The sequence below is a fragment of the Chelonia mydas genome, chromosome 8 (genome assembly GCF_015237465.2).
Source record: "Chelonia mydas isolate rCheMyd1 chromosome 8, rCheMyd1.pri.v2, whole genome shotgun sequence".
Lineage (NCBI taxonomy): Eukaryota > Metazoa > Chordata > Testudines > Cheloniidae > Chelonia > Chelonia mydas.
In genome coordinates, this window is record NC_057854.1 from 98511455 (window position 1) to 98537829 (window position 26375).

At 42.2% G+C, this 26375-nt stretch overlaps 1 protein-coding gene across 6 annotated transcripts in view; it reads left to right on the plus strand.

Annotated features, from left to right (window-relative positions):
- Window positions 1-11974: 11974 nt before the first annotated feature.
- The window catches only part of SPATA6 (spermatogenesis associated 6), a 63350-nt gene continuing 48949 nt past the window's right edge, over window positions 11975-26375 (plus strand). Inside the window, exons 1-6 of one of the 6 annotated variants that reach the window (XM_043520790.1) lie at window positions 11991-12196; window positions 13353-13518; window positions 16969-17106; window positions 18921-18969; window positions 20458-20499; window positions 21785-21909. In XM_043520790.1, coding sequence (XP_043376725.1) covers window positions 13504-13518; window positions 16969-17106; window positions 18921-18969; window positions 20458-20499; window positions 21785-21909 — 369 coding nt within the window. In that variant the 5' untranslated portion in view covers window positions 11991-12196; window positions 13353-13503. The other 5 variants (XM_043520792.1, XM_043520788.1, XM_043520791.1 and 2 more) reach the window with 5 other exon arrangements.

Genomic DNA, 26375 nt, shown 5'->3' on the forward strand with positions numbered 1-26375 from the left:
CTATCCTGATACAGCAAAGCACTTTATCATGTAAGTAGTCCATTGAAGTCACATGCTTAAACCAAAGTTCAGTGAACAAGGATGGGCCAGTGGGTTAGAGTGCTGAGGCTTGAAAAACCTGCTTTCCATTCCCTCCTCTGCCACAAACTCCCTGTGTAACCCTGGACAAGTCACTTAGGGCCTGAATATTAAGTGTATTTAGGTGCCTACAGATGCCGATGGGTGCCGAGTAGGATTTTCAAAAGCATCTAACACCCATTGGAAGTGAGGCACTAGATCCTTTTGAAAATCTTTAGGCACCTAAATACCTTTCAAAATCTGTCCCTTAGTGTCTCTATGCCTCTTCTATAATATGGGATAATAACAGCTCACGGGGTGTTGTGAAGAGTGTGAGGTGCTCAGACAGTGCAGTGATGGAGGCTACATAAGTACCAGAAAAAGACAGAATCTTGCAGGACTGAGTCCCAAACTCTAAATGGCACAGACTGAATTACCTCAGGGAATGGTTCTTCCTCTGCAGCTCGTGGATGTCAATGGGACGATCAATGACAAGACTCATAAAATTAGAGGTTCTTCGTCAGAGGGATCAAAGCTTTCCACGTCCATTCTAAATGTGAAACTCACCTCGTCAGCTGGTCTTTTCCATAAGATGGTAAAAGACATCCATCAACGACACCCCGTCACCCAGTACTAGGAATTAAAGAGAGGCTCTTCACTTTGTCAAGTTTCTTCGCCATTGTGAAGTCCTCCTAGACCATGGCTCTATGTGGGGTACAACAACCCAGATTAGAACAGAAAGCTCTTCCCAGAGAGCATGTTTTCCAGCAGCAAAGATGCAGCTTTAGACTGATGTTCATTATATTTCTTGATAGTAGCTAATTAAAAGAAATTAATAGAAGCATAGCCAGATCCAAACATTTATTAGATGAGGCGCATTGTAGTTTAATTACACTGGTATGTTGTGTACGACACAAAGCCCACTGAAAGATGAATACTTGATGATCTCTGGAATTTGTCTGGGAGCTCTTCAGCCAGAGGGAGAATCTTCACAATTTCTAATCTACATACGCTGACACTCTCTGTGTAGCGGGGGCCCCAGGAGGGTCTTTAATTGCTCTGTAAACTTCAGACTGGAGTGTTTTTCAATAGTAAGAGTCAAGATGCTGTATTAAAGTTAAAAAGAAACCATAGTTGACATGTTTATTAAATACCCCTACCCACAAAGGACACCAGGGCGGAGTAAATTATGCATGGAAAGAAAGAGTTAGTCAGTGCAAGACAATTATGCTTAAATGTCAAGGTGTGACTACAGCTGTGTGAGTTCTGGGGAGAGATATTGGCAAACATTTCCCAAATTCTAAGCCACACCTACGTTCTGCCATGTCTAGACCCCTTTTTATTTGCTTTTCTGCACCCAAGGGGACAAGTGGTTTCTATTTATACAAATATTAGGGGATCAGCTGCTATTTGTGGAAGTAGGTTTCTTTTATACAAGACTATAACAGGGTTCCAAAAAGAACTAGATAAATTAATGGACGATAGGTCCGTCAATGGGCAGGGATGGTGTCCCTAACCTCTGTTTGCCAGAAGCTGAGAAAGGGCAACAGGGGATGAATCACTTGATGATTACCTGTTCTGTTCATTCCCTCTGGGGCACCTGGCATTGGCCACTGTTGGAAGACAGGATACTGGGCTAGATGGACCTTTGGTCTGACCTAGTATAGCTGCTCTTATGTTCTCACAAGGACATGAATTTCTGTGAGACGCATTAGCCCACAGGTCACAAAATAAATAAGTAAAGGAAGGAGAGCTGAGGTTCTCCTTACATTTCCATTCATGGAGTTCTGTTACCTCACCCTATCAGGGTTAACGGCCACCCTTGGACCAGTTAACCTCTGTGCCTTCAACTTGGCCTGCTCTCTTTACTGAGAAAAGCAAGACATTACTCCCGCTCATTCTCCCACCACCAATGCTATCCAGACTCTCTTCTGCCTTGTGCATCATGAACGCAATTGCCAGCGCCATTCTGATTGCAGAATCTTTCTTATTATTTTTATTTGTATTGCATTGCACTGCAGGGCACTCCTTGAGCTAAACACTGTACACACCCAACAGAAAGATGGTTCCTGCCCCCAAAGAGCTTACAATCTTTGTATGAGATGGGAGAGAAATGAATGCAACAAACTCATAGGGAACGGTAACCACGAGACCATTATAACTGTAAGATGCAGCGGGCACAGAGCACCAGCTGCCCAGCTGTTGGGGAGCAGCTTATAAACATGATGGCAGAGCTGAGATGTAAGGAGAGACTTGAAGGAGGCTAGGGTAGTGGTCATAAGGATTTTTATGGGAAGCGCCACAACCTCTGGTGACCACGTAAGAGGCAGAAAGAGCCTAGCCTGCAGGAGGCTACCAGCATCCAGCTGCAGTTTGAGGCACTCTCATTCAGGAAAACTAGCTTGTGATGGAACAAAATTGATCTTGGGCATAACCGAGAGAGAATAAATCTGGCAACTCACAATGCCATTTTTTTTACAATCACTCTTTATCTTCTAATTATGCAATCCAAAGCCTTGAGTATAGGGCGTACGTAAAGGCAGTTCTTCAAAAATCTTACCTCTAGTGGGGCAATTGTGCTTCCGTAATACTTGTTTATTAGCAGAATGCATCTGATCTCAGAGGCCTGCATGACAAGTTCATTACATATCAATTTAATTAGTCGATTTACATTTAATTTCCATTTCAATTAATGTCTTTAGCAACAAAACGTTGCCTTAATAGGGTAATTGCCTCTTAGGCAATATGTAAAAGAATAAATAGTCACATTCCGAGGAAGAATTCCTATTTTCAATTTTTTATTACCATAAATAACCTAAATAATTATTGCTCTTAAGGGGCCAAGTCCCAGCTCCCTTCTGGGCCTAATTATAAAGACTTAGTACCTCATTAAGCAAGATGGTTTTGGAGTCACAGAAAAGCATTACTCTAATCGTGACTCATTAGTTTCAACAAAAGAGGAGAAAACTGCAGAAGTCGGCACATTTAGCCATATTATTCTTGTGGTTTCATAAGCAGTGGCCCATTTGTGAAGTGGCTGTTACAGCTGTGTAGGCGTTACCCTCAGAAAGCAGTTCTCAGAAGGTTTCTTGTAACTTTGGTTGTTTCGGGGGGTTGGGGGGAGGAAAGAAAATCACGCGGGGCTGAGGGTTGATATGGAGTATAGTGGCATAAAGCAAGCACGTTTAGCAAATTTCCCCCTCTTCCGTGCCAGTGCTCTCCCCGTCCTCCCAAACAAAACACATCAATTTGTTTGGGTTTTAAATTAAATTTGTGCCGGTAAAACATAGGTCAAATTCTGCTCTCGAAGACTGAAATTCGCCAGCGTGCAGAGGGTCAACGCAAGGACTACGAACCACTTAAGTTCCAATTAAGGTCTGTTTGCACCCAGTGACACACCAGAATGAATGCCTGTTAAATTAGTGGAATTGGTCCTTATTTATCCTGCTGTAGCTGAGAGCTGAATTGAGCTCTTAAGGGTTTATTGATCTAAAATGATTTCATGTGGAAGTGGGGGGGAGTAGAGGGAGAGGGTAAGGTTGATTACAAATGTGTTTGGGAAGTGATTAGTCTGCAATGTGTTCTGGTGAGTTTTAGTATTTTTAAATCAAAGTGTTCAGTTGGAAAGCTCTCAAGCAGTGGGAAGTAACTAGTTTTCATATTGATTTTTTTCTAGCATGGCAACATTTAATCAGCAATCCACATGAAAAAACCAAGCTCTGTGCTAAGGAACGTTCCTTCTTGTGTTGCAATTAGCGGAAACTAAAAATAGATGTTAGGAGTGATAATATTTTGTACTTAAGATAGTGCCTTTCAGATGAAGAGCTAGTGCTTTGCAAAGGTGGATAAGTTTTATGCCTTATGTTCAAAGGTGGGTATATATTAATATCCCCACTGAACACTACAGATTGGAGGAATTGTGACTTTCCAAATGTCATACAGACAGAGCTGAGAAGAGACCCCACCACAAGACGTCAATCACAATGCTCAGACCACAAGGTGTCTCCCTATGTTCTACCTTCCGCAGACATTTTATTCGCAAAAAGAAAAGGAGTACTTGTGGCACCTTAGAGACTAACCAATTTATTTGAGCATGAGCTTTCATAATGCATCCGATGAAGTGAGCTGTAGCTCACGAAAGCTCATGCTCAAATAAATTGGTTAGTCTCTAAGGTGCCACAAGTACTCCTTTTCTTTTTGCGAATACAGACTAACACGGCTGTTACTCTGAAACCAGACATTTTATTGTCACTCCTACATTTGTGCTGATCTGGAATTTTCCCCTTCAGGCTGCTAGGTCACTTTCCGCTTTTTTAAAGCTCATTTTAAAGGTTCCTTCTTCCTTTAGCCTGTGATTAACACTAATCCTCACTCCCGCCCTTTTCCTCCCCCCTCCACTTATATTCACCCCTTGCTGCAGCTTGCCAGAATATTAACTGACACTTGCATTTCTTTGGGATTTCAATTCTTCTCTTTCTTGTTGCTGCATTTTCTCTCTGTTCCTGTGCAAGCTGTTCTATGCTTTCACCCCCACTTCTGCCTATTGTCGCAAGTGATATTATGGTGCTTTGTAGGAAAAGCATCAATAATAGCCATAACACAGTGCTGGCCCTTTAAAATAGTTTCTTTCCACAAGGGAATGTCCTGCTTTGTGGAGTGAGTTCCAGTGAAAACACTGCGTTCCTGTAAAAAGGACTCTTTGTTCCTGCTGGATAGGAGCAATTTTAAAAGATGAAAAATTCAACCAACAATTTCAGGACTCTATATTAACTAATGTAGACTCAGCCTTTATGTGAAGAAAGTACAATAGTATCTACTGTCATGGTGCACAACACTGCAGCTTACAATAAGGAAAAGAGCCAGATACCACATGAAATTCATGACAGACTTTACAATTGCCATTCTGCTTAACGTGGAAGCTGCTGAGATGTGACGTGATGAGTAGCAGTACGAACTCCTGAAATAGATACAATATAAAACACTGGCATTTTTTTAAAATAAGTCACAAGGCGCCATGGGAATTAGATAAATATTGAGGCACACAGAGGCTAAGTGACTTACCCGAGATCACTCACAGCAACTCAGGAACAGAAACCAAAAATTCTCTTGACTCCCAGCCTCCCCCCGCCTGCCCACGTTAGCCTCTGCACAACCCTCCATCTTTTATTACTGCATTTTATTAACATACTTCATAGATTCATAGAGTTTAAGGCCAGAAGGGACCATTATATCATCTCGTCTGCCTTCCGGTATATCACAGGCCATTAAATTTCCCCCAGATACTCCTGTATTCAGCTCAGTAACTTGTGTCTCACTAAAGTACAACTTGTGTTTGACTAAAGCATATCTTCCAAACAGGCGTCCAGTCTTGATTTGAAGACATCATGATCCAATGGCTGGAAGTTGAAACTAGATAAATTCAGACTGGAAACAAGGCATACATTTGTAACTGTGAGAGTAATTAACCGCTGGAGCAATTTAAAAAAGGTCATGGTGGAGTCTCCAACACTGACTGTTTTTAAATCAAGATTGGATGTTTTTTTCTAAAAGATCTGCTGTAGGAATTATTCTAGGGAAGTTCTCTGGCCTGTGTTATGCAGGAGGTCAGACTAGATGACCACAATGGTCCCTTCTGACCTTAGAATCTATGAAATGGAGAATTCACCACTTCCTTTTGGAGTTTGTTCCAGGGGGTAAAAATTCTTCTTGTTAAAAATGTGTGCCTATTTTTAATGTGAATTTGTCTGCCTTCAGCTTCCCGCCATTGGTTCTTATTATGCCTTTCTCCACTAGATTAAAGAGCCTTTTAGTAACTCATATTTTCTTCCTGCAAAGGTACTAATGCACTATAATCAAGACACCTCTTTTAGTTTCTCTGACTGCCACTTAGCTGTTGTTGTTGTGGACAGGGACATCACTGCACACTTTTCTTAGCAGAAGCCCTAAAATACAGTACTTTAATGTCCACCCTTTTATATGCATGCAGAACGCCATGCATTCCCTTTTCTACCCTCCCCAGCCATTTACACGGAGTTATTGCTGAATCAGGATCATTGGCATTGGGGTGGTACACCAATGAAATTCCACTTTCAAGTGCTACTTTCTAGTTCCTCCACCACAATCATCTGGAGTCACTTTGCCAGCCTGCCAATGTTCTTTGCTTTGCTTTTTCAAATACAAAGTGGTGCATACATGAGAAATAAAACCCCCTAATTTATTCTACAGAAGTGTTCATCAAGTGAGAGACAGGACTCTTGGAAAAGATTAAGAGCTTACATTTTTCATTTGACTTATTTCACATAAAATTTCATAGAGGATAAAATGATGGGAGGCAAAGAGGAGAAATGATATTTCTGTTTTATCCCCGTCTAAGGACCATAAATCTTCCTGAAGTATCATTAATTGTAGCAGCTCCATTCACACGGCTATTGTTAAGCGTCTATCAGCAGTCCCATTATAAACCCCCATTTTCAGGGGTTTATAACTTGGTTGGAAGAATTTTGTTTCAGGCTGAAACTTCACTTGTGCTGTGTCTCCGCATAGGAGAATTCTAATTGCATTTTTTTACATAACGTATTAAAAAGTGTCACCTGTTTTGAACTGATTAAAGGGTGCAGATGTGAACTTTTAGATGTGTAAAATCATCCTTCATATGCCAAAGAAGGAATGAATGTACTGTTTGTAGCTGTGATAGGGGTGACTTCACTGGAATTACATGCAGGATGAATATGGACCAATGCGTCTGACATTCAGTCATTTCATATGGCAAGCTTCTGATTAGTACCACTGAGTTCTGATTAGTACAACTGGCCTATTCCTCCAGCGGCTATGGTCTCATCAAAACTTACCAGATAAATCCGTACTTTGATGGAAGTCATCCAAGATAAAAACAAAACAAAACCAGAAGACTGCTACAGGCTGGCTTTCCTCTGAAAAGCTGGAGGGCCTGGGGCTAGACAACTCTGATTACTAAAGAAGCACACCTGGGTTGGAATAGGTAATTCTCTATAAAGAGCAGCAGGAAGCTGCAGAGTGCAAGCTCAGGACATTGCAAGGAGTGAGTGAGGCTATGGCAGGAAGGACTTTGACATCAGGGTAATTTGGATGCCAGAACTCAGTGAGGAGGAGGGTCCTGAGAGAAACCCTGGCTGAGTCTGGCCCTGAAGGTCAAAGCTGGAGGGCTCAGCTTCAACTAGGAGGAGCTGGGAGGAGTGGCTGTGAGAAGACACTGGGATGGAAGAAGAGCTCTGGTTGTGACAGGAGGTGCTGGAGCTAAATAGAAATGTTTGTGTTGTGGCGATGGGCTATATTTTGGGCCCCGATTATTGTTTTGAACTGTTTCTGGTACACCGTACATAAGAATGACCACACTGGGTCAGACCAGTGGTCCATCTAGCCCTGTCTTCTGACAGTGACCAGTCCCAGATGCTTCATAGGGTGTAATCCATCCCCTATCACCCAGTTCCAGCTTCTGGCAGTTTGAAGTGGAGGGACAACGAGAGAATGAGGTTGTGCCCCTCATCATCTTGGCTAACACATATTTCATTATTTCTTTAACCCAGTTATACTTTTGGCCTTCACAACATCCTCTGACAAGTTCCACCTGTTGACTGTGTGTGGTGTGAGGAAATAGTTCCTTATGTTTGTTCTAAAGCTGCTGCCCATTAATTTCATTGGGTGACCCCTGGTTCTTGTGTTTATATGAATGGGTAAATAACATTTCTCTTTTCACTTTCTCCACACCATGCATGATTGTATAGACTTCTATAATATACCCCCCTTAAGTGATGATCTAAGTAAGGGTTGTTTTCCAGAACCAGGGCCTAAATGATGACTATTGGTATGTGCACTGCATAAAAGAATCCCTGTTTTGTGACTGGGTGAAAAATGATTGAGTAATTTTCTATAGTTTACTTCAGCCAAAGCCAATAACATTGAGATCTGGAATAAATGTTAAGTAATAAAAAGCATGTTAAAATAGATCCATCCATTTCTTCTCCCCTCTTAGGCTGTTCATTTCAATGGAGAAACTGTTTACACTGTAAAACTTCACTGTAATGATGCAATTGTTGAAGCCATGCAAAATGTATGTAACAATGCATATGCTGACTATTGAGATATGTTGTCCCTCCATGAAAATATAACCTTGGCTTTACTTCAGTCACAATTTACTTCAAAAGTCAAAGCTTGATATTCACTTCAGCCAAAATCAGTATCTGTTTGGTAGCGGAATAGAGATCACCTCCCCAATCAGAACTGAGAGAGAGGCTGTAAAAAGCAAGAAGAAATGCCTTAGATGTAGTCAGGCTTGTTCCAGGTGGCGGGCGCTGCCGAGGAGAAAGCTCTCTCTAACAGAGAGGGGTTAGATTGGAGAGGAACAGAGAGCAGAGGCTCATGCTTGATATAGAATGGAGAGAGTGATACAGTCCACGGCGACTTTTGCCGATAATGATTTTAAGGTACAGCGAGTAGATTTTGGAGCTCAATAGCTTTGCCCGGTTGTGTCCCAGTAGGTAAGGAGGGCTCAAGATGAATGCAGTACGTGGCATTGAGATGAAATTAACTAAACAAACGCGGCCTTAATCTAAAGCAATAGCTATCAATGAACACTAACATGTGGGGAGCTTTTTTCTTCTTGCTTTGAAGTAGAAAGGTTATATGAAAATATGTTTTTGTGAAGTCTTCTGATAATCTCCATCTTCCAACCTCATCCATCGCCTATCATTCTACCCTTCCTAGTCCCTGGCATATTACTGTCTGTGATAACACAATTTACTTTGCTCCTCCTAGATCCCATAAGAATCTCTTCCATTACAAAATTCTCTCTGCTTCACTCCCTCACATGCTGGGATTGTTTAACATTAGCTTTTTCTGGGAGCTCCCTTGTACTAATCAGAATCTTGCCATATGACTGCACTGTGAAAGGTACAGTTATCCCAATAATGAATCTGGAGATAGAAATGAGATGTGAACACAGGTATTGTCCTAGTAGATCAGACAAGAGGTCCATCTAGTTCAGTACCCTCTCTTACACAGTGGTTGGTTTCAGAAAGTTCTGAGGCAAACATTAAACCCCAACAATTATGCAATAAGATGCCTATGGGAGAAGTTTCTTACTAACCCTAGGTCTGGTCTTGTAGCACAAGCACATCCCTTTATGCATTATAATTTATTTATTTGCATTGCAATTGTGCTTAGGAGCACCAGTCGTGGACCAGAACTCCACTGCGCTAGGTGCTGTATTAACACAAAACAAAGACAATCACTGCCCCAGCTTCAGGTATTCCTATTGTTCATATAAATATCTGGCTTTCCAAATCCTCCGAAGATCTTTGCCTCGTTAATGTGTAGCAGCAGTGAGTTCCATGGGTTAATTCTGTCTTCATAAAGCACTTTCTTTTATAATTTTTGACCAGGTTGCCTTTTAATTTTCATATTACCTTGTATTCTTGCCCTCTATACAATGAGAGTCCTAAACTTTTGTTTCTTTTCATAGGGAAATCTTTCCATGCCTCGCAATTTTTTTGTTGCCCTCCTTCAGGACTGCACATAGGGGAGACATTGTCATTGAACTTTCCACAATTATTGTTAGGACAATTACTCTCAGTGATGAACTCTCAAGAGAAAAAAGAGGCCTAATTCTTAGTTAAGGCTCTTTTGTGCTGCTCTGTCAATATAGAGGCTTTAAAGGTAGAGACAAATTAAATGAAATGGAAATAATTGGATCAAGGCACAATTGCTCTCTGATCTAAACTATCTACTCTGCCTCTCTCTAGTCCAGGGTACTTCCAAGACTTTGATCACCACAATATCATCTGCTGCTTTATGTATGTGATTTCTTCCCTTCCCCACACTTCTGGATCCCTTACCCCCCTCACCCCCCACACCCCATCAGCAGGACTAAGTGAATAGTTTAGAAAATGTCCTGCCACAACAGATCTAAAGCCCGATCCTGCTCCCACTGAAGAAAATAGGGTCATGATTCTCCTCATGTTTGTCTGGTACTGGTGTAACTCCAATTCTTTTAGTGGTTACTCCGATTCTCACTGGTAGAAATGAAAGCAGAAGCAGAAGGAGGCATTCTTCCGTTTACTTCCCTGTTACCAGGATTTTCACTTTCTCTGTACATTGCCCAAATAGGGGGAGCAGCAGCAGAAGGTGCATTGGGTTCTTGATCATTTAGATGGAGCTGAGTGCGAAAAATTAATATTATGCAAGGCAGCCACCCAGACATCTTTATTCACCTCCATACAACTGAGTGGAAATAATGCTAAGAGAAGATTTATGTCTGCAGAAGCAAAGGAATTCAGAGTTGAAGGGGCACTTCCACACTAGGGGAAAGCTTATGTCCTTTTAAACCTCAAATCCTTGAAACTAGCATGTGTTTCTTGTACTTCTGGTCACCAGTGTAGCTAATCAGTAAATGTTTGTGCTGATATAGGGGTTTCCTTCCCTAAAAGCCCATCTATTAGAGCTGCTTGGGTCTATGGTGCAGTCATTGGACCAGACCATGACTGAAAGATCCAAATGGCTCTCATCCCTCCAACTAAATGGGATGAGGACTCAGATCCCCGTAGGGTATGGCAGTGGGGACTTTACAGACTGAGATAGGGTTGGGGCAGTGTGCGGGTGCAGGATGGGAATTGCAGGGTGGTGAGGGGCTGTGTGTGGACTGGGGGCGGGAAGGGGTTCGTGTGGGCAGTGGAGTGCTGCAGGAGGGGATCACAGCTGTGGGGTGCAGGATTGGGAGGGGTGGTTGGTGGGCAGGGAGGCGCAGGCGGGTTGGGGCGCTGTGTGGGTACAGAGTGGGTTTGCAGCAGTGAGGTGCAGGGCCAGGGGTGAGGGGCTGTGCAGGACTGGAGGGGCAGAGTGGGAGGGGCTCGCAGCACTGGAGCGATGGGTGGGTGGAGGGTGCAGGGAGGGGATGTTAAGAATCAAAAAGCAAACGGGATGTTAGGAATCATTAAAAAAGGGATAGAGAATAAGATGGAGAATATCTTATTGCCCTTATATAAATCCGTGGTATGCTCACATCTTGAATACTGCTTACAGATATGGTCCCCTCATCTCAAAAAAGATATACTGGCATTAGAAAAGGTTCAGCAAAGGGCAACTAAAATGATTAGGGGTTTGGAACGGGTCCCATATGAGGAGAGATTAAAGAGGCTAGGGCTTTTCAACTTGGAAAAGAGGAGACTAAGGGGGGAATATGATGGAGGTCTATAAAATCATGAGTGGTGTGGAGAAAGTGAATAAGGAAAAGTTATTTACTTGTTCCCATAATATAAGAACTAGGGGCCACCAAATGAAATTAATGGGTAGCAGGTTTAAAACAAATAAAAGGAAGTTCTTCACTCAGCGCACAGTCAACCTGTGGAACTCCTTGCCGGAGGAGGTTGTGAAGGCTAGGACTATAACAAGGTTTGAAAGAGGACTGGATAAATTCGTGAAGGTTAAGTCCATTAATGGCTATTGGCCATGATGGGTAAGGAATGGTGGCCCTCGCCTCTGTTTGTCAGAGGATGGAGATGGATGGCAGGAGAGCGACCACTGATCGTCACCTGTTACGTTCACTCCCTCAGGGGCACCTGGCACGGGCCACTGTTGGTGGCCAGGATACTGGGCTGGCAGGACCTTTGCTCTGACCCACTCTGGCCACTCTTATGTTCTTATCCCGCCAGCCGCACCTGCGGCCAGGGCTCGGTGCGCGAAGGAGTGGCTGGTGCCGGGGGGATGCAGGGAGCGCAGCGTGGCCCCGCCCCCGCTCCACAGAGCTCCGCCCCCTCCTGCTCTGGTCTCTTTGCCCCTCCAGCGAGCGCAGCCCTGCTGCTGGACTCAGCCTTCCGCGCATGCGCACAGCAGCCGAGGGCTTCGCTCGGTCTAACCCGGCCCATGGCGCTAACGTCATTTCATTAGCCCCGCCCCAGGTCACATGGTAGCGTCCGGAAACGTTCCGGTTGCCACGACGACGGCGTTGTTCCCTGCGGGCGGGGCCGAGCGAGCGCCGCATCCTGTGCGGGCCCGGAGCTGCCCTTCCCCCTCCGGCCAGGGCCCCGGGCAGCCCCCCGCCCGGCCCGGCCCGGCCCCCCCGATGCCGCGGAAGGCGCTGGTCTGCGCCCTGGAGCTGGAGCTCCGCTCGGTGAGTGGCCGGGCCGAGCTGGGCGCCCGCCCCCGCCCCCAGCGGGACCCCGCTCTGCGGCCGCCTCCCCCCGGGCTGTGACAGGGCGTGGCGGGCTCCTGGCTCCTCTGTCCCCCTCCCGCCAGCGCTCGGGGAGGAGATCGCTGCCCGGCGGGGAAACTGAGGCACGGGAAGGCCGCGGCCGCACCCGCCGGGAGATGGAGTCCGGCGCCCGCTCCGCTCTGGCCCCGCCCCCCCCGCGGGCAGCCCCTGGGCCGCCGGGTTAAAAGGCCCCGGGTCCCGCTTCTGCCCCGCGCCGAGGGGCTGCGGGGCCGTTACTCTCGGCCTCCTGCGCTGGCCGCGCTCGCCTTGCCCGGCCCCTGCGGGGCGGCGGGCTGAGCGCAGGGCCCCGGGTCTGAGCCTTCCTAGGGGGTGAAACCCGCGCAGGCCGGGGGGCCGCTGGACAGCTGGGCAAGGGGGGGTCGAATTAATTTAGTCTGCTGGTAGTTCTCCTGGCTGCAGATGGCACGGGGGAGACCAGGGTTTCTCAAATTGCGGGTCCTGGCCCAAAAGGGCATTGCGGGGGGGATCACAAGGTTATTTTAGGGGCTCATGGGATTGCCACCCCTCCTTCTGCGCTGACTTCAAAGCTGGGTAGCTGGAGATCAGTGGCTGTTGGCCAGCTGCCCAGCTCTGAAGGCAGCGCCCTGCCAGCAGCAGCGGGGAAGTGAGGGGAGCAATACCACAACCGCCCCCCTACAAACACACCCTTCCCCCAACTCCTTTTTGGGTCAGGACCCCTACAATTACAACACTGTGACCGTTCAGATTTAAATAGCTGAGGTCATGAAATTTATGATTTTTTAAAATCCTATGACCGTGAGTTTGGTAGTGCCTTCCTCATGGCAATCATGCAAGAGAAGCGATCAGTTCTTCCTGGCAGAAGTTCCTGCCTTGCAGTTTCTCCTTGGGACTAAAATGTTTTAGGTAAAAGAGGAGGAGTGGAGACTGCTATATTTTACCCTAGACTTGCCTGGAGACAAGTGTCAGTAGCAGTGTAAATGGTGATGTTTTCACTTTCATCAGCTGCAAGTAGTGTCATCTGATTCAATTGTGTGCAGTGCAGGACATGCAAGGGCTGAATACGATTGAAATTAAAACCCATCTATTTCTCTAGGTGACTACTGTGAATTGAAATGTCATGGAGGAGTCATGTGACCTCACCTGTGACCGCTCAAAGTAGCATACCTATATTCTGATTTACTCAACATAACGGTCTCTTCCCACGATCCCCCACCATAATTTTTAGACCTTCGGAGACACCTTGCATGCCAGCTAGCAAAGTGAGGTTGGGATTATGGTTGACTTCGCATGGTCAGTGCTCGCTTTGATCTATCGGTTATATTGGCCCACTGGTTCCTGAATGCACTTTGCACAAAGAAAAATCCTGGATGCCATCTAAAATATGAAAATGCATTGTCCTCACATTGCCGGTGAGAGGCTATGATGGAAATGGAGCTGGTGTTTTTGGTTTCTGATTTGTTCCGACTGCTGGTAATTACACGTTTGCTCTAAAACAGCCACATGACCATGTACTTGTTATGAGATGAAGGATGGGGAGGGTACCAGCTTTCCTACAGTTGTTCAGGGATGGCAGCTTGGTAGGTTTCGTATTAGCCTCTATCTATGGCTGTCTGATGGAAATATGACCTTCTTCCCCCCTTCTCCCCAAAAAGCCCTTTTTGGCTGTTGGAAAGAAGAACTAGTATTTTCTCTTGGTTCCTCCTTGCACCCCAGGTTTTGGGTGCTGAATGGGGTGTGGGGACGGGTAGCCCCTACTCCCTCGCCTCTGGCTGCTGCAATTAGGGATATTTGCTGCCGTTCCCACCGTCAAGATTCCAGGTTGCAATCAAAGGAGGCTTTTCAGTTATGTCCACCAGCGTCGGTTCTGAATGCGCCTTCGTAGAGAATAGCTCAAGTGCCTGCCTTTGATGCTGCCTGTACCTCTCCCAAGTAGCTGCAGAGTGAAATTCACCTGCTTCTTCATTTCACTGTCAGCTAGAGACTTCTTACATGCAGCAACATGCTGAATGACTAGAGCTGTGTATCTGCAGGCTAAGGAAGTTAGTGTTGCACCTGTTTACATTCCATTTACATTTGGAAGGTTACCTTTGCAACCGTATTGGCTAACACCTTATTGTAAGTGAAAACTCGGTAGGAGTTAATGGGCATTGTTTGTCCTTGATACTGAGAGTGTCTTATTTGTTAGCAGAAAGTAGGCAAGTGGATTTTTGAAGCTCCGTGTCTGGAGTTAGTTAAATACACACACATTACAGGCCTAAAACTGCATGTAAAATCAGACCGTGGGACTCCCCTTGAAAGGAGATCATGGTTCATTATAATATGCTGTCCCCTTATGTGAAATGAGTTTGGTGAGTCTCATTCCTTTTCTTATTGGATGCTTATTACATCACAAGACCACGATGACCACACATTTTGGAAGCTTGGATCAGAAGACACAAATTGAATGAGTATGGGTGCTGATCCAGTTTGTTACTGTATCTTTTCTGGTAGTCCCTTCAGGTCTGTTCTGAGATCAGTTTGGAGATACCACTGTCGCTCCCCTAACTGTACTTGTCTTAGGGATAATATTAACATATTTTTACTTAGCACGTAACAAAGCATAGAGTAAAATTGTCCATTGTACTTATCAAATAGGGGCTTCAGCTTAGTTGCCAAAGTCTGTGCAGCTCCATGTGACATTTATGGAAATTATTTAGTGAGTTAAAATGTATATTTGTAATTCACTGGTATATACCCATAAATTGGCTTTAAAAATTGTAGATTTATGCTTTTGCAGCTCTGCTAAATGAAGCCCTCAGTTTGTCTACAGGGCAGCAGAAGTGCAAACTTCCAGCGTACCTGAACCCTGATCTGGGAAGAAGTTCATTTTTCTGGCAAGGCAAAATGGGAAACTGGATGAAACTTGGGTCTGTCGGATTGGAGACTTGCCTTCAGTGACCTCCTTCAAGCTTTCATTTTTCTTATCTGTAAAATGGGGGAATGCTAGCTGCATCCTCTAAGGTGAAGATATGAGGCCTTAGTTATTAAGGGTTGTGAAGTGCACAGAAATATTAACAGCATTCAGTTGAAGAGCTGAGACAAACACATTGTCTCAGTTTGTAGCTCAGAGAATTTTCCCCTAGGCAACAAGGTGCTGCATGGGGAAGTCTCTCTCGCATTCATACTTATGGATGCATGAGTTTCATGCAAAGTATAATACTTGGCAGGTGTGCTTCAATCTTTAGGACTGTTAACCTGGTGCCTTTCATCAGAGATAATAGCTCTTGGAGGGGGAAACCTTTTGCTTAGCTAATATATGTTTTAACAGATTTTCTTGTTTAGACCACAGGTCCCCATTAAATTCCACAAATCCAGTGCTTAATTTGTGCCAGGGCTGAGCCCTGGCACCTTTAGGGTTGGCCCTTCATAGCCCCAGCACATCTGAGCTTGCTGCATCAGTTATGAATGTAAAAATATTTTTTTTGCTTGAGCCCCGGCACCTTTTTCATTACAAATTGAGCACTGCGCAAATCCATCGGATTTAGGCTCCATAACTTCTTTCATTCAAGGATTATTTTTCTGTGATATATGAAGAATCTTTCTTTAGGTCCAGCAGGTATTCCTCATGTTCATCTGAGAGAAGAACTGTAGCAAACATACCTCACTTAATTCCTGTCACTCTGCTCCCTTTCTCCTCTAGCTGGCAATTGAAAATCTGAGCACTGCTTCTCCTGCAACCTTGTGTTGCAAGAGGCAACCTCACATTTATAATACTGTGATAATATGAGAGCAGCATAAACTGAAGTGAAAGGTGACTGGGAATTCTCTAGCTGGATCACACAGCAGAACCATCAGAATTGGAGAAAATAACATGTAGTTGTGGGGAAGAGATTTGTGTGTGTTCTTAATGTGAGAGAATAGCTGACAATTGTGTGATGTACATCACAGCTTGAAAAAATGTATGAGATTCTCACTAGCCAGAGGACTAAACCTATGAGTTAGAAATAGATGTGAAAGACAATGCAGTGGCCACCCACCAGCAGTGTCCAGAGTATCACTCTAGTAAAAAAAAAAAAAGTCCAGTCTCCCTTTGGTACTCCTCTGCAGTGCCCAAACTTTGCAACATCAGGAATTGCATTGGCAACTTTCTGGGAACCCAAGAGCTACACCTGATTCCCACATACATTTACATAAACTTTAAAAAAAAAAATCCAACCCTAAAACAAATCTACCTTTCTTAGGCAGATTGAATTTGTTCACAAGCAATAAAACCTACCAGTGCATCAGCTGAGTCCTCACTGCCGGGAGGCTACGTTTTAGGACGTGGACAGCTTTTGGCTCTTGGGGCATGTTTTGGATATCTCATGAGTCATTGTTTGCTCCGTATAACCCTTAGTGATTAAATGATGTGGATCGTGAACACCAGCAGCTATTATAAAGTGTGACCTTAAGACTGGGGAGTCTGGCTGAAGTTAATGGAGCTGTGACTGCTTACACTAGGGGAGAACTTAGTCCTAAATATTTTAAAACTATAAGTATTTGCCTTACTGTAAGTAAGTACAGCTAGAATTACTTTAGAAAAGGAGGGTGTGCCACTGAGCTATGCTACCATATGGGTCCCAAGCAAACAACTATTTTCATCTTAGCTTATTCTATTTTTTTCTCCCAAATATAACCAATAATTCTAATGCTGAAGCTCATTTTGTATAATAAATATGTTGTTCTTCCAGATAACTTGCCCTGGAGTGTTGCTGAAAGACAAAAGTGAGCTCTATCTCAGCGCCTGTGTATTTGGACAGTACAAAAGGACTCAATGTGTCCCTGCAGCATTTCCACTCTTCTTAGAAGAGAAACTAGTATTTGAAAAGGTACGATCATAACATCGGACATGAACATGTAAAAAACAAAGAACCAGAATCCCCAAACACAAATGATCACACCGAAAATGGTATTGTTTTACTACTAATTTCTGCAGCTCTTCAACACAAAAGACATTTGTTTTTTTATTATAGATATAGTAATTCAAAAATAAATTTGTGAGCATATGACCAAAGTATATCATGAGGATTTTTAGGTTTTTGTTCTTTCTTCTTTTATGAAATGACCTTTTTTCCCAGTGGCTCCTCTTAGTTCCTGCCAAGTGTTATGCTCCTTAAATATAGGTCAAAATGGAAAATACAAGTAGGGAATAGGGAGAAGAATGAAAATTAAAAATCACAAAGTAAGATTATAAAAGCAGTCTGTAGCAAAAAGATGGAATATGAGCTTGGGCTTTCTGGTGACAGCTCTCTGCTCTTTCCTGGTTTGATGTCGCAAGAGCCCCCTTGATGGCACTATAGCCTTGTATTTTACCGTTGCCTATCACCTCTTCTGTGTCCCTACTCGTTTCATTGTGAGTGCCATAGGAATAATGAAATTCTGTACCTTACAAACATGATTCTGTTTTTTGACTACTCATGAATAACAATACTTTGCACGTCTCTAATGCTTTTCATCCAAGTATCCCAAAGCACTTTCAAAGACTGACTAATTAAGCCTCAACAACACCTTTGTGAGAGAGGTAAGGCATGAAGAGGGATAATTTCACCCACCACTGATAGGCAGGGTGGAAATGGAACATAGCAGCTATTTAACAGTGCACAACCAGACTACAAAGCAACTTAGGACCGGAAGTGCTGATTACGGTATTCAACTGAAACTGAGGGAGAAATCTAGGTGCATTTATAGAGTGCAATTTCTTAAGTCGGAATTTAGTCAGGGTACTGGAAAGAACATCCATGCTCTTACAAATAGTGTCATTTAGTAGCTTGAGGTATTCAGGCTCTCTACTTTTACATCCTCAAAAGTTTGGTACCTCCAGCAATAGGATGCCTCGCAACATCATGCTGAGGCAGTGGCTTAGTATTGAATCAGAGAGAAGAGTGCCAGCTGCTGAACTTCCAACACCATTGTCCCCTAGAAATTATAATAACAAACTAGTCACTGTTTCTTCAGGACTTGCAAAAATGTTGTAGAGAGCTGCCTTTTCTGGCTTTACAGCAGTCATTAGTGAATGAACGGTATTCCCAAGTGCTGACATGATCAGTAATAGTTATGCACAAACAAGAACATAATGGAAATATGCCATGTTATTTTCAGGTCAGTCACAAGTGCTAGAAGAATTATCAACATTATACAAATGGAAATAAGAAAAAACAAAAGGGAGAATAATTCTATTTTCAAATATCTAAAAAGATTGTGGGATCGCTCAGTGTAGAAAACCCAATAATTAAAAAAGGTGCTGACATTGTCCCTTTAATCTTTTTCAGTTAAAGATGAAAGATGAACTTTTCTACCAAGATCAGCTATTTGTCTTTTATATTGCTGAAATTTGTGCAGACTGCACTTGCATGTTCATGTGATTGGCTCTTTATCTATGGTAGCTCACATAATTTAGATAGAGAGGAAGAATCTTGAAATGGTTAGAAATCGGATGACCAAAAGTGCTGTCTTTCTAAGAAATATATTCTGTCTCGGTGCCAGGTTATAATTTCAGTTTTCTGTTGTTCCCCCCTCACTCCCCCATGGGGAATAGTACTGTTTGCAATAATCAGAATCAAAGGGAAACTTTAGTTTTCTCTAAGCACATCTGTTATTTCTGATCAAATGTGTCCATTACATTTTTTTAAATCTTTTGTTTTAGGTATTTACTGATGTAGTTGATCCTGGAGAACTTGTTGAGCTACTTGAATGTAGGTTTTGCTTTTTATATACATTATATTGTATGCACCTAGGTCTAGATCCTCAGAAAGAGAGCATAGGCTCAGCTTTGTAGTGCCTAATATGTAGGCATTCTGCTGCCCATGAATTTGGCGCTTAGACTCTGTATACAATGCAGTGGGGAGTTAAGTCCCTTAAAAATAGTCATGGGGCAAAAGAAAAAGAGAGAGACTCTGTCTCCTAGTGGTTAGTGCTCTTTCCTGAGAGACTCTGGTCCAGTCCCTGCTTCAAGGAATATTTAAGCATTTCATACAAAGTAAAACAGCTTTAACAGAAGAGTTTGATTCCTGCGTGAGCTGGGTTCCGAGCTGCTCAGTGACTTAAACAGTTTTGCTCATGCCCACAGTCACGAATTTAGATGCTTAAGGGACTTTACCAGTGAAAACTTAGGGGTCTGGGTAATTTAGGTTCCTATAGGATTATGTGGCCACTGAGCAGGGGTTTAGAGGCACTAAAGTTTGAAACTTAAGTGCCTAAAGTGGCATTTAGCACCTGAATCCCTTTGTGGATCTAGCCCTTGGTGGCTAATATCATATTAATAATATGGAATCTAAAGATATTTTTGAGAGTTGAGGGGTTAGATTGGGAACAGGAAAACATTCTTACTATCTCTTTGAAACACTGGTGGCTGAAGAATGATAAGTACTCCATCTGCTACAAATATGTGTGACCATTAAATGAAATAGTCATTGCTCAAAGAGTGATCCTTCAAATGTGAGCCTAAGAATGTTTTAGAGGATGTGATGGCTTCTTTTGATAGTAATAACTTACCAGGAATACAGATAAATAGGCACTTCCAGAAATCTCTAAATTATACATTTCTTCTAGTGTATTCAAGAGAGTGAAATTTAAAACAGTTAAAAACATACCTTGTTCATATACAAAGAGTTAATGAACTCAACAAACTGACCACGTATAGCAAGCTGTGTTCAAATACTTTGAACTTCAATGGGCGTTTTACTTTGTCAAATGACTGTGATTTTTTTTAAACAGAGTGACTCCACAATGAACAATGCTGCCATACATTGAACATGACGAATCATATTAAAATAGTATTGTGCCTGAACTAAAACTCCAAATTTAGGTCCCCTCAAACATTGTGAGAATTACAATCCAAAACAGGATCCAAACTTCATGGCTTCTCTGTAGTCTCTTCAAAGGATTGACTCCATCCGCTGCCGAACTTGACAGTGTCTGTTACAAGCTTGAGCCAATAATTTATTATTTGTATTATGGTAGTGCCTGAGGACTCCATTGTGTTAGCCTAGATTTGTAGTATTCATATAAAGTGTTCATAATCTGCTCTTATTATTGGTACATCATAATTGAACTTATTACATTAGCGCATACATTGTTGAGAGGGTTAAATCAGTGAAGGGGTGCTCTTTTACTTTGCATATTAAAATTACTTCTGATCATAGTTTATTTTTTGACTTTTGAAAACTTTTTTTCCTTTCTAGTTGACACAGCAGTACTTGAACTAATACAACTTGTTCCTCCAGGTATTGTATCAATCTCTTCATAAATCATGCAGTTTAATCGGTGAATTTCCATAAGGACACACAATCATTTTTCTCAACGTACAAACCATGTAGAAAGCTCTTCAACAAACAGTCCCCTGAATATAAAATGTTAATAGATCAAGAGGATCTCATTTTTGAAAGAGAATAAAGCTAATATTGAAATGTTCTATTCTCAGGCTTACGAAAGTGATAATACTTTAAAAATTGAAAATAAACCGAAATCACACAATGCATACTTATTAAAGGCATCAAAATTCACTTGTGGTCTGCCTGTGAGGTTTCAAAGTGTATAATCTTGTTCTCAAAATGACACTTTTCTTTTAATGGTGACCGCTGGGGAAAACCCTCATCCACGCTATAAATATTTCTGGTCTCTGGGGAGAGGTGAAGATAATAAATAACGATTTGTTGTATTTCTGTTATAGGTTTGTGTGATTATAAAAAATCTATCTTAATGAAATTCAAATGTTCCCATGGTTAATATAAATCTGCATTTTATTGGAAATAAAATAGAGTTTGAAGGAGGACTTGATTGAGAGCTGTGGAATTAAAAGCATCCATAATTACAGGTCCTTAATAACACCATAGCAAGCAAGAAAATACCTGTTTCTCTCAGTGGCTTCCTGGGATATTTACACAAAGAAACAAACTGAGTGTGGATTTTGTTGTTGTGGGAGCGTAGGAGATTTTAGAAGGAGAGAGAGCTTATAATGGATGCTTGGCAAAGTGACTGTGGTAGAACAACTTGAAAGTTTTATATAATCGATCTTGTTTTTTTTCCTTAAAGAAAATAAAACAAGATTTGAGGATCTTGAAATACCCTTTTTGATTGTAGCTAAATTCCTTTCTGACAGCTGGCTAAATCTTTGATTAACAACCATAATTGTTCTGTAATACAGAATAACAGATGTGAAGTTTGCGACTGTTAGAAAACCATTGGCTGTACATAGGAGAGGAAGAAGGAAAGAAATGGAAGAAATGTCATAGGAAAACCTTTTACATGTCTCTTAGTGCAACAAAGGCAGTCTGCTTTATGTAAATTTGATACAGTTTTCAGTAGAAGGTGATTAAGGGCCCAATCCTGTGCATTCTTACTATCGGGCATAGTCCCACTTTAGTCAGTCGTCTTATGGCCTAGTGTAGTAAGAGTTTACTCTTAATTTTTAAAGGTAAAACATTGTACTCATTTCGGCATAGTCTCGTGCATGTGTGTCTACACTGTACAACTGTTTCGCAATACTTTAAGTACATATTTCCTTTTTAGTGGGAGAAATTCTAGCCACTTATGAAGAAAATACAAGAGATTTCCTGTTCCCTGATCCTAAGCTTACTCGTGGACACCATGGTTCAGATCGCGAAGTTTTAATGAAGAGGTCTTCTAGTTTTACAGTAAGTGCATATTTGTGTGTTGTACTTATGATACAGTATGTTTCACAGGAACAGCTTCGTGAACTATCTCAAGCCAAAAGTGATTACTTTTGACAGATAATTCAATACCTGAAATGGCAAGTACTAATCCAAGGCTGAACTTTGTGAAGATAGAATATGTCTGCTGGAAATGTTATTTTAACTTGATGTGCAAACTGTACTTGTATAATGTGAACAAGTTAGTATCTAGATTGATTTGATATATAATACCATGGCCTTTATATCTTCTTTTCACCCATCCACTGGGTGCGAAGCTAGATTTACTGCCAACAGGAACCATCAAATTGTACAGCAGTTGAACTATGTAACAGGACAATCTTATTTTTGTAACACTCTCCCACACTTACTCTTTTGGTTGCATTTTGTCTCCAGTTACATCGGAAACCCTCTGGGTCAAGGTCTGTTGATCCATCTGTTTGTACAACACTGTGCGCAGTGCGTCTCCAGCACTCATTGGAGCTTGAGGGAATCTCACATAATAAGAATGAATAATCATCATAACCTGTATTTAAACTTGATTCAGACACTGATAGCTTTGATTTTCCCTTCTAGAACTTGTTTGTCAAACTCTCTTTAGCCTCTGTTCACACTGACTGGCCAAGCCATTTTAGAAACTAGCCACATTTAGGCTTTCAAAAAAGCCATAGTTGCTGAGGAGTGATTGGAAAAATGAATAGAATGAATTAGCATTGGTCTTTTGTAGCTGCAGGCTCAAATGTACACTAAATGAAAATAAGTTTGATCTCAGCCTGCACCTTGGTAGGTGTTTAAAGCTGACGATTCTCAGATGGGAACGGGATAGTCCTGAAAGCAACTTTAAAGAAAAAACACAGTTCCCAAAGGTATTTCCTTAATTTGATATAATTGTATCATTAAAGTGACAGAACACTGAGATTGGGATGATTTGGGACTCAATTACTACTAGATTTCTTAAATTGATGATTAAAGGTCAAAAATGGCTTGCAGCTGGTACACTGTGCCTCAGAAGGGCAACCTGAAAAATCACCCTGTCAGTTACAAGTAGAGGTGCTAATTTGATGGTTAGAGGTAGCATACTTCATTTGAATGACTTGAGTAGCAGAGATGGGCTTATGATGATAGGTTTTATTTGAATGAACTTTATTTAAATGAAAACTTTGAGTGAGTTGGAATCCAAATACGTTGTGTTTAAGTGATTTCTCCTGTACCACAAAATTGTAACATCATGTGATGCAATTGGAAGCCTGCTTATAACCAATCCAGATCTGGACTAGGAGTGTTTTTATGTCAAAATTCAATACACAGGTGCACCTTCTTTTGGAAGATTCCACAATAATTGCTTTATACAAACCATTTTTTTAGCATCCTATCTGCATGTTATCAAATATATTTAGCCTGATGATAGATACAACCTAATACAGTATGATTTATTTTTATATTAACTTCTAATATAAGTAGGAAGGTTTTTTCCCCAAATGAAAATATAGTCCTATTACACATTACAGTTTGGGACTTAAGGTATATATTTGACAGTTGAGGAGTATTAAATATGAAGCTTATTATAATTTTTTTAAATTAAAATTTAGAATTCTTTAAATCTGTTGAAAAACTAGTTCATGTCTCCCAAAGTTCTTTATGGTAAATCAAATACATTTGCATTTGAATTCATTCTGAAAGGCTGTCTACCTTCTTTGAGATACAAGTGTCCAGATAGTTGGCTTTTTGCAATAATCACTGTAGTAAACCATGGTAGTTCAGCGGTGCTTTAGGGCCTTTCATTCTTGTTGAGGTGTTGAGCAGAGCCAGCTGGGGCATCGGCAAGTGCATAATGAAGCTGTAGCAGCCCTAAAATGACTGGAATGATGGAATGGAAAAAGGTACTCCAGTCTCTCTCATCCCCAGGAAAGTATGTGGAGCAGTTAAGATGGTGAAATCTGTTCCTGCAGAAGCATGTGTGTCTCCTCCCTCCCTCCCAGAAACATGGAATGGCTTAGAAGGGGTAGTGGGTAATGACAGTAGCCCCAGAATAATATAGACAATTTGTGGGGGAGAGAGGGATGTGGAATGGAGGATTTGCAACTCCTTTCTCTAGATCAGTGGTACTCAAAGTGGTGGTCCGTGGACCTGTGCCGGTCTGCAAGCCATCGGCTGTCGGTCTGCGCGCACATTGGAAAAACAAATCCCGGTCCCCCACATCAGATAGCTCGAGAAGCACTGCTCTAGATGATGGTTTGGGCAGCCATGAGGGAAACAACCTCCCCTTCCAAACCAAGATGAAAGAGTCTCAAATGTTCCTTCCCAGATCCCCATCATACCAGCTGTGTTTCCTTTCGGGTGGGTCTCCCTCTACTCTCTGAACTGCTTCAGATTCCTGAGGTTGGGAATGATGGGTACTTCTGCCCCACCCCTCTGCTCTCTTCCCTCTTGGGTGAAGGGTGTTCTTGCTGTCCCTGTAGGCAGCAATCAATGTATGTACATTTTATTGCAAATGGTAAAATGTTAATCATGATCTTGAGAACCAAAACCACTCATCTTATTTCAACACTGGTCAGTTGAGTTCTTCCCACAAGAAAAGTTATAACAAGCTGCCATAATAAGTATATTTGACTGACAGCTGTGCTACAGTAGTGCTTTGATGCCCAGTAACTTTTTCTTGTGTTAAAACTAAAGGTAGCAAAAGCAAGGTTGCTGTTCTGGACTTCAGCTAGGCAGTGACAAGCAGTGTCTGATTAGCACTGCTAATCTGCCAGTTGGAAAGAATTCTAAGATTAGAATATCAGAACTCCTCCAGAAAGCTGGCACTTGGCTGATAATGTCTCTGGCTAAATGTCTTACAAGGCTCACAACACACAATAAGAATATAAGGCATCCTGGAGTTCTCTCAGAACAATTTTATTTCTTTTTTCCTGCTCTGGTGTTGTCTCACTGATGCTTTTGCTGACTCTTCAACATTTCTGTGCAGACCTCACCTCTAAGAACATGATTAACCTGCTCTGATTGTGACAGCTTATATAATGTACTGTCTTCTCGCTCTGTGCAATATTTGCAGCATCACTTAAACAGCCCTTTTCTCCCCTCCAGTATCTTTCATTAGAGTCCCAATTAGGGAGCTGTTTTTTTTGTTTTGTTTTGTTTTTAAAAACACAGACTCTCAAGAAACTGTTTCTCTGTTGAACAAACTTCTAAAGTTTCTGTAATAATTCCTGGTTTCTTTAAGAACAGTAGGCACTCTACTGAGGCTTTTCATAGCAGATGTATTAATTCTAATTTTCTCCTTTTTAGACAGTTGATAATTCATGTAGATAATAAAAATGAGTGCTGATTAAAGAAGGTCAGCTTTAAGATGTGTTTATACCCTGTGGTTTGACTTTTTTACAAAAAATTAACCACGAGATTGAATTTGTCACCATCCAGGGCCCTGATGATTGTCAAGGCTAAAGGTAACGAAAATCATGGTTGGCATTTTTGTCTCTTACACTTCTGATTTTAGTACTCTAGCATGGGGCCAGATCATGCCATCTCATGGGGCGTGGGGAAATCAATGGTGTAGGCGTGGGGAAAGGAGGGGCAGAGAAGGGTCTCCCTCATGGAGTTCCCCCCAGGTGACGGAAGCAGGGTTCACAATGGAAGAAGGCTACCCTGAAATCTCTGATCTTGGAGACCTACTGGAGACATGAGAGCCACTAGTGCGGAGGTCCTTTGCCTCCACACTGAATCCAAAGCCCCTCTGTCTTTCTGTGGTAGTGCACCTTCTCTACCACTTGTGACAGTGCCCAGGACCCCCAGGCTGTATCAACTGTCCTGCAGAATGTCCCAGCCCTCACCCCTCCTGTCTCCCCCTCCCCGCATTTCCATGTTCAGATACCTAGACCCTAGTGTCCTCTGTGGGTCTAGGGATTTGCACATGGATAGATGTGTGGTGCTTGTAGGGGGTGGGGGATGAGGTTCCCTAGGGATAGCCGACCCCTAGCTCTCTTCTGCACATCTGAGAAAGATGCATGTGTAGATGGGTCCCTCTGTCCCTTGATCTGCAGAACGTGGTAGGCCCTTAATGCTGTGTACTTTTTTTTCTAACATTCTACACAATCAGTGAATACCAAAAGTTTACATATAAGTAAATAGAAAAGCATTAGTTTAGCACAAGCTACAGAAACCACAAGCAATAATGTGTTTATAAACAAGTTTGCAAAGTCAGTAGGAATGAAACTTGCAAAGCTTTACTTGAATTTTTATTGATGCTGTAACATGACATGAAAAAATCTTTAAAACTGCTTTTGACAAAGAAATATATTGAAATAAAAGTCAGACCTTAATTGTTGTACAAAAGCAATGTAATCATCTGTAATTGAATTGTCAGAAATGCAAATGTTATCTTCTTGACATTTACCATTGCTGTTCTGTCTTTTCTAATTATCTTTATTAAAGGCTGAAATTAACAAAGGAAATGG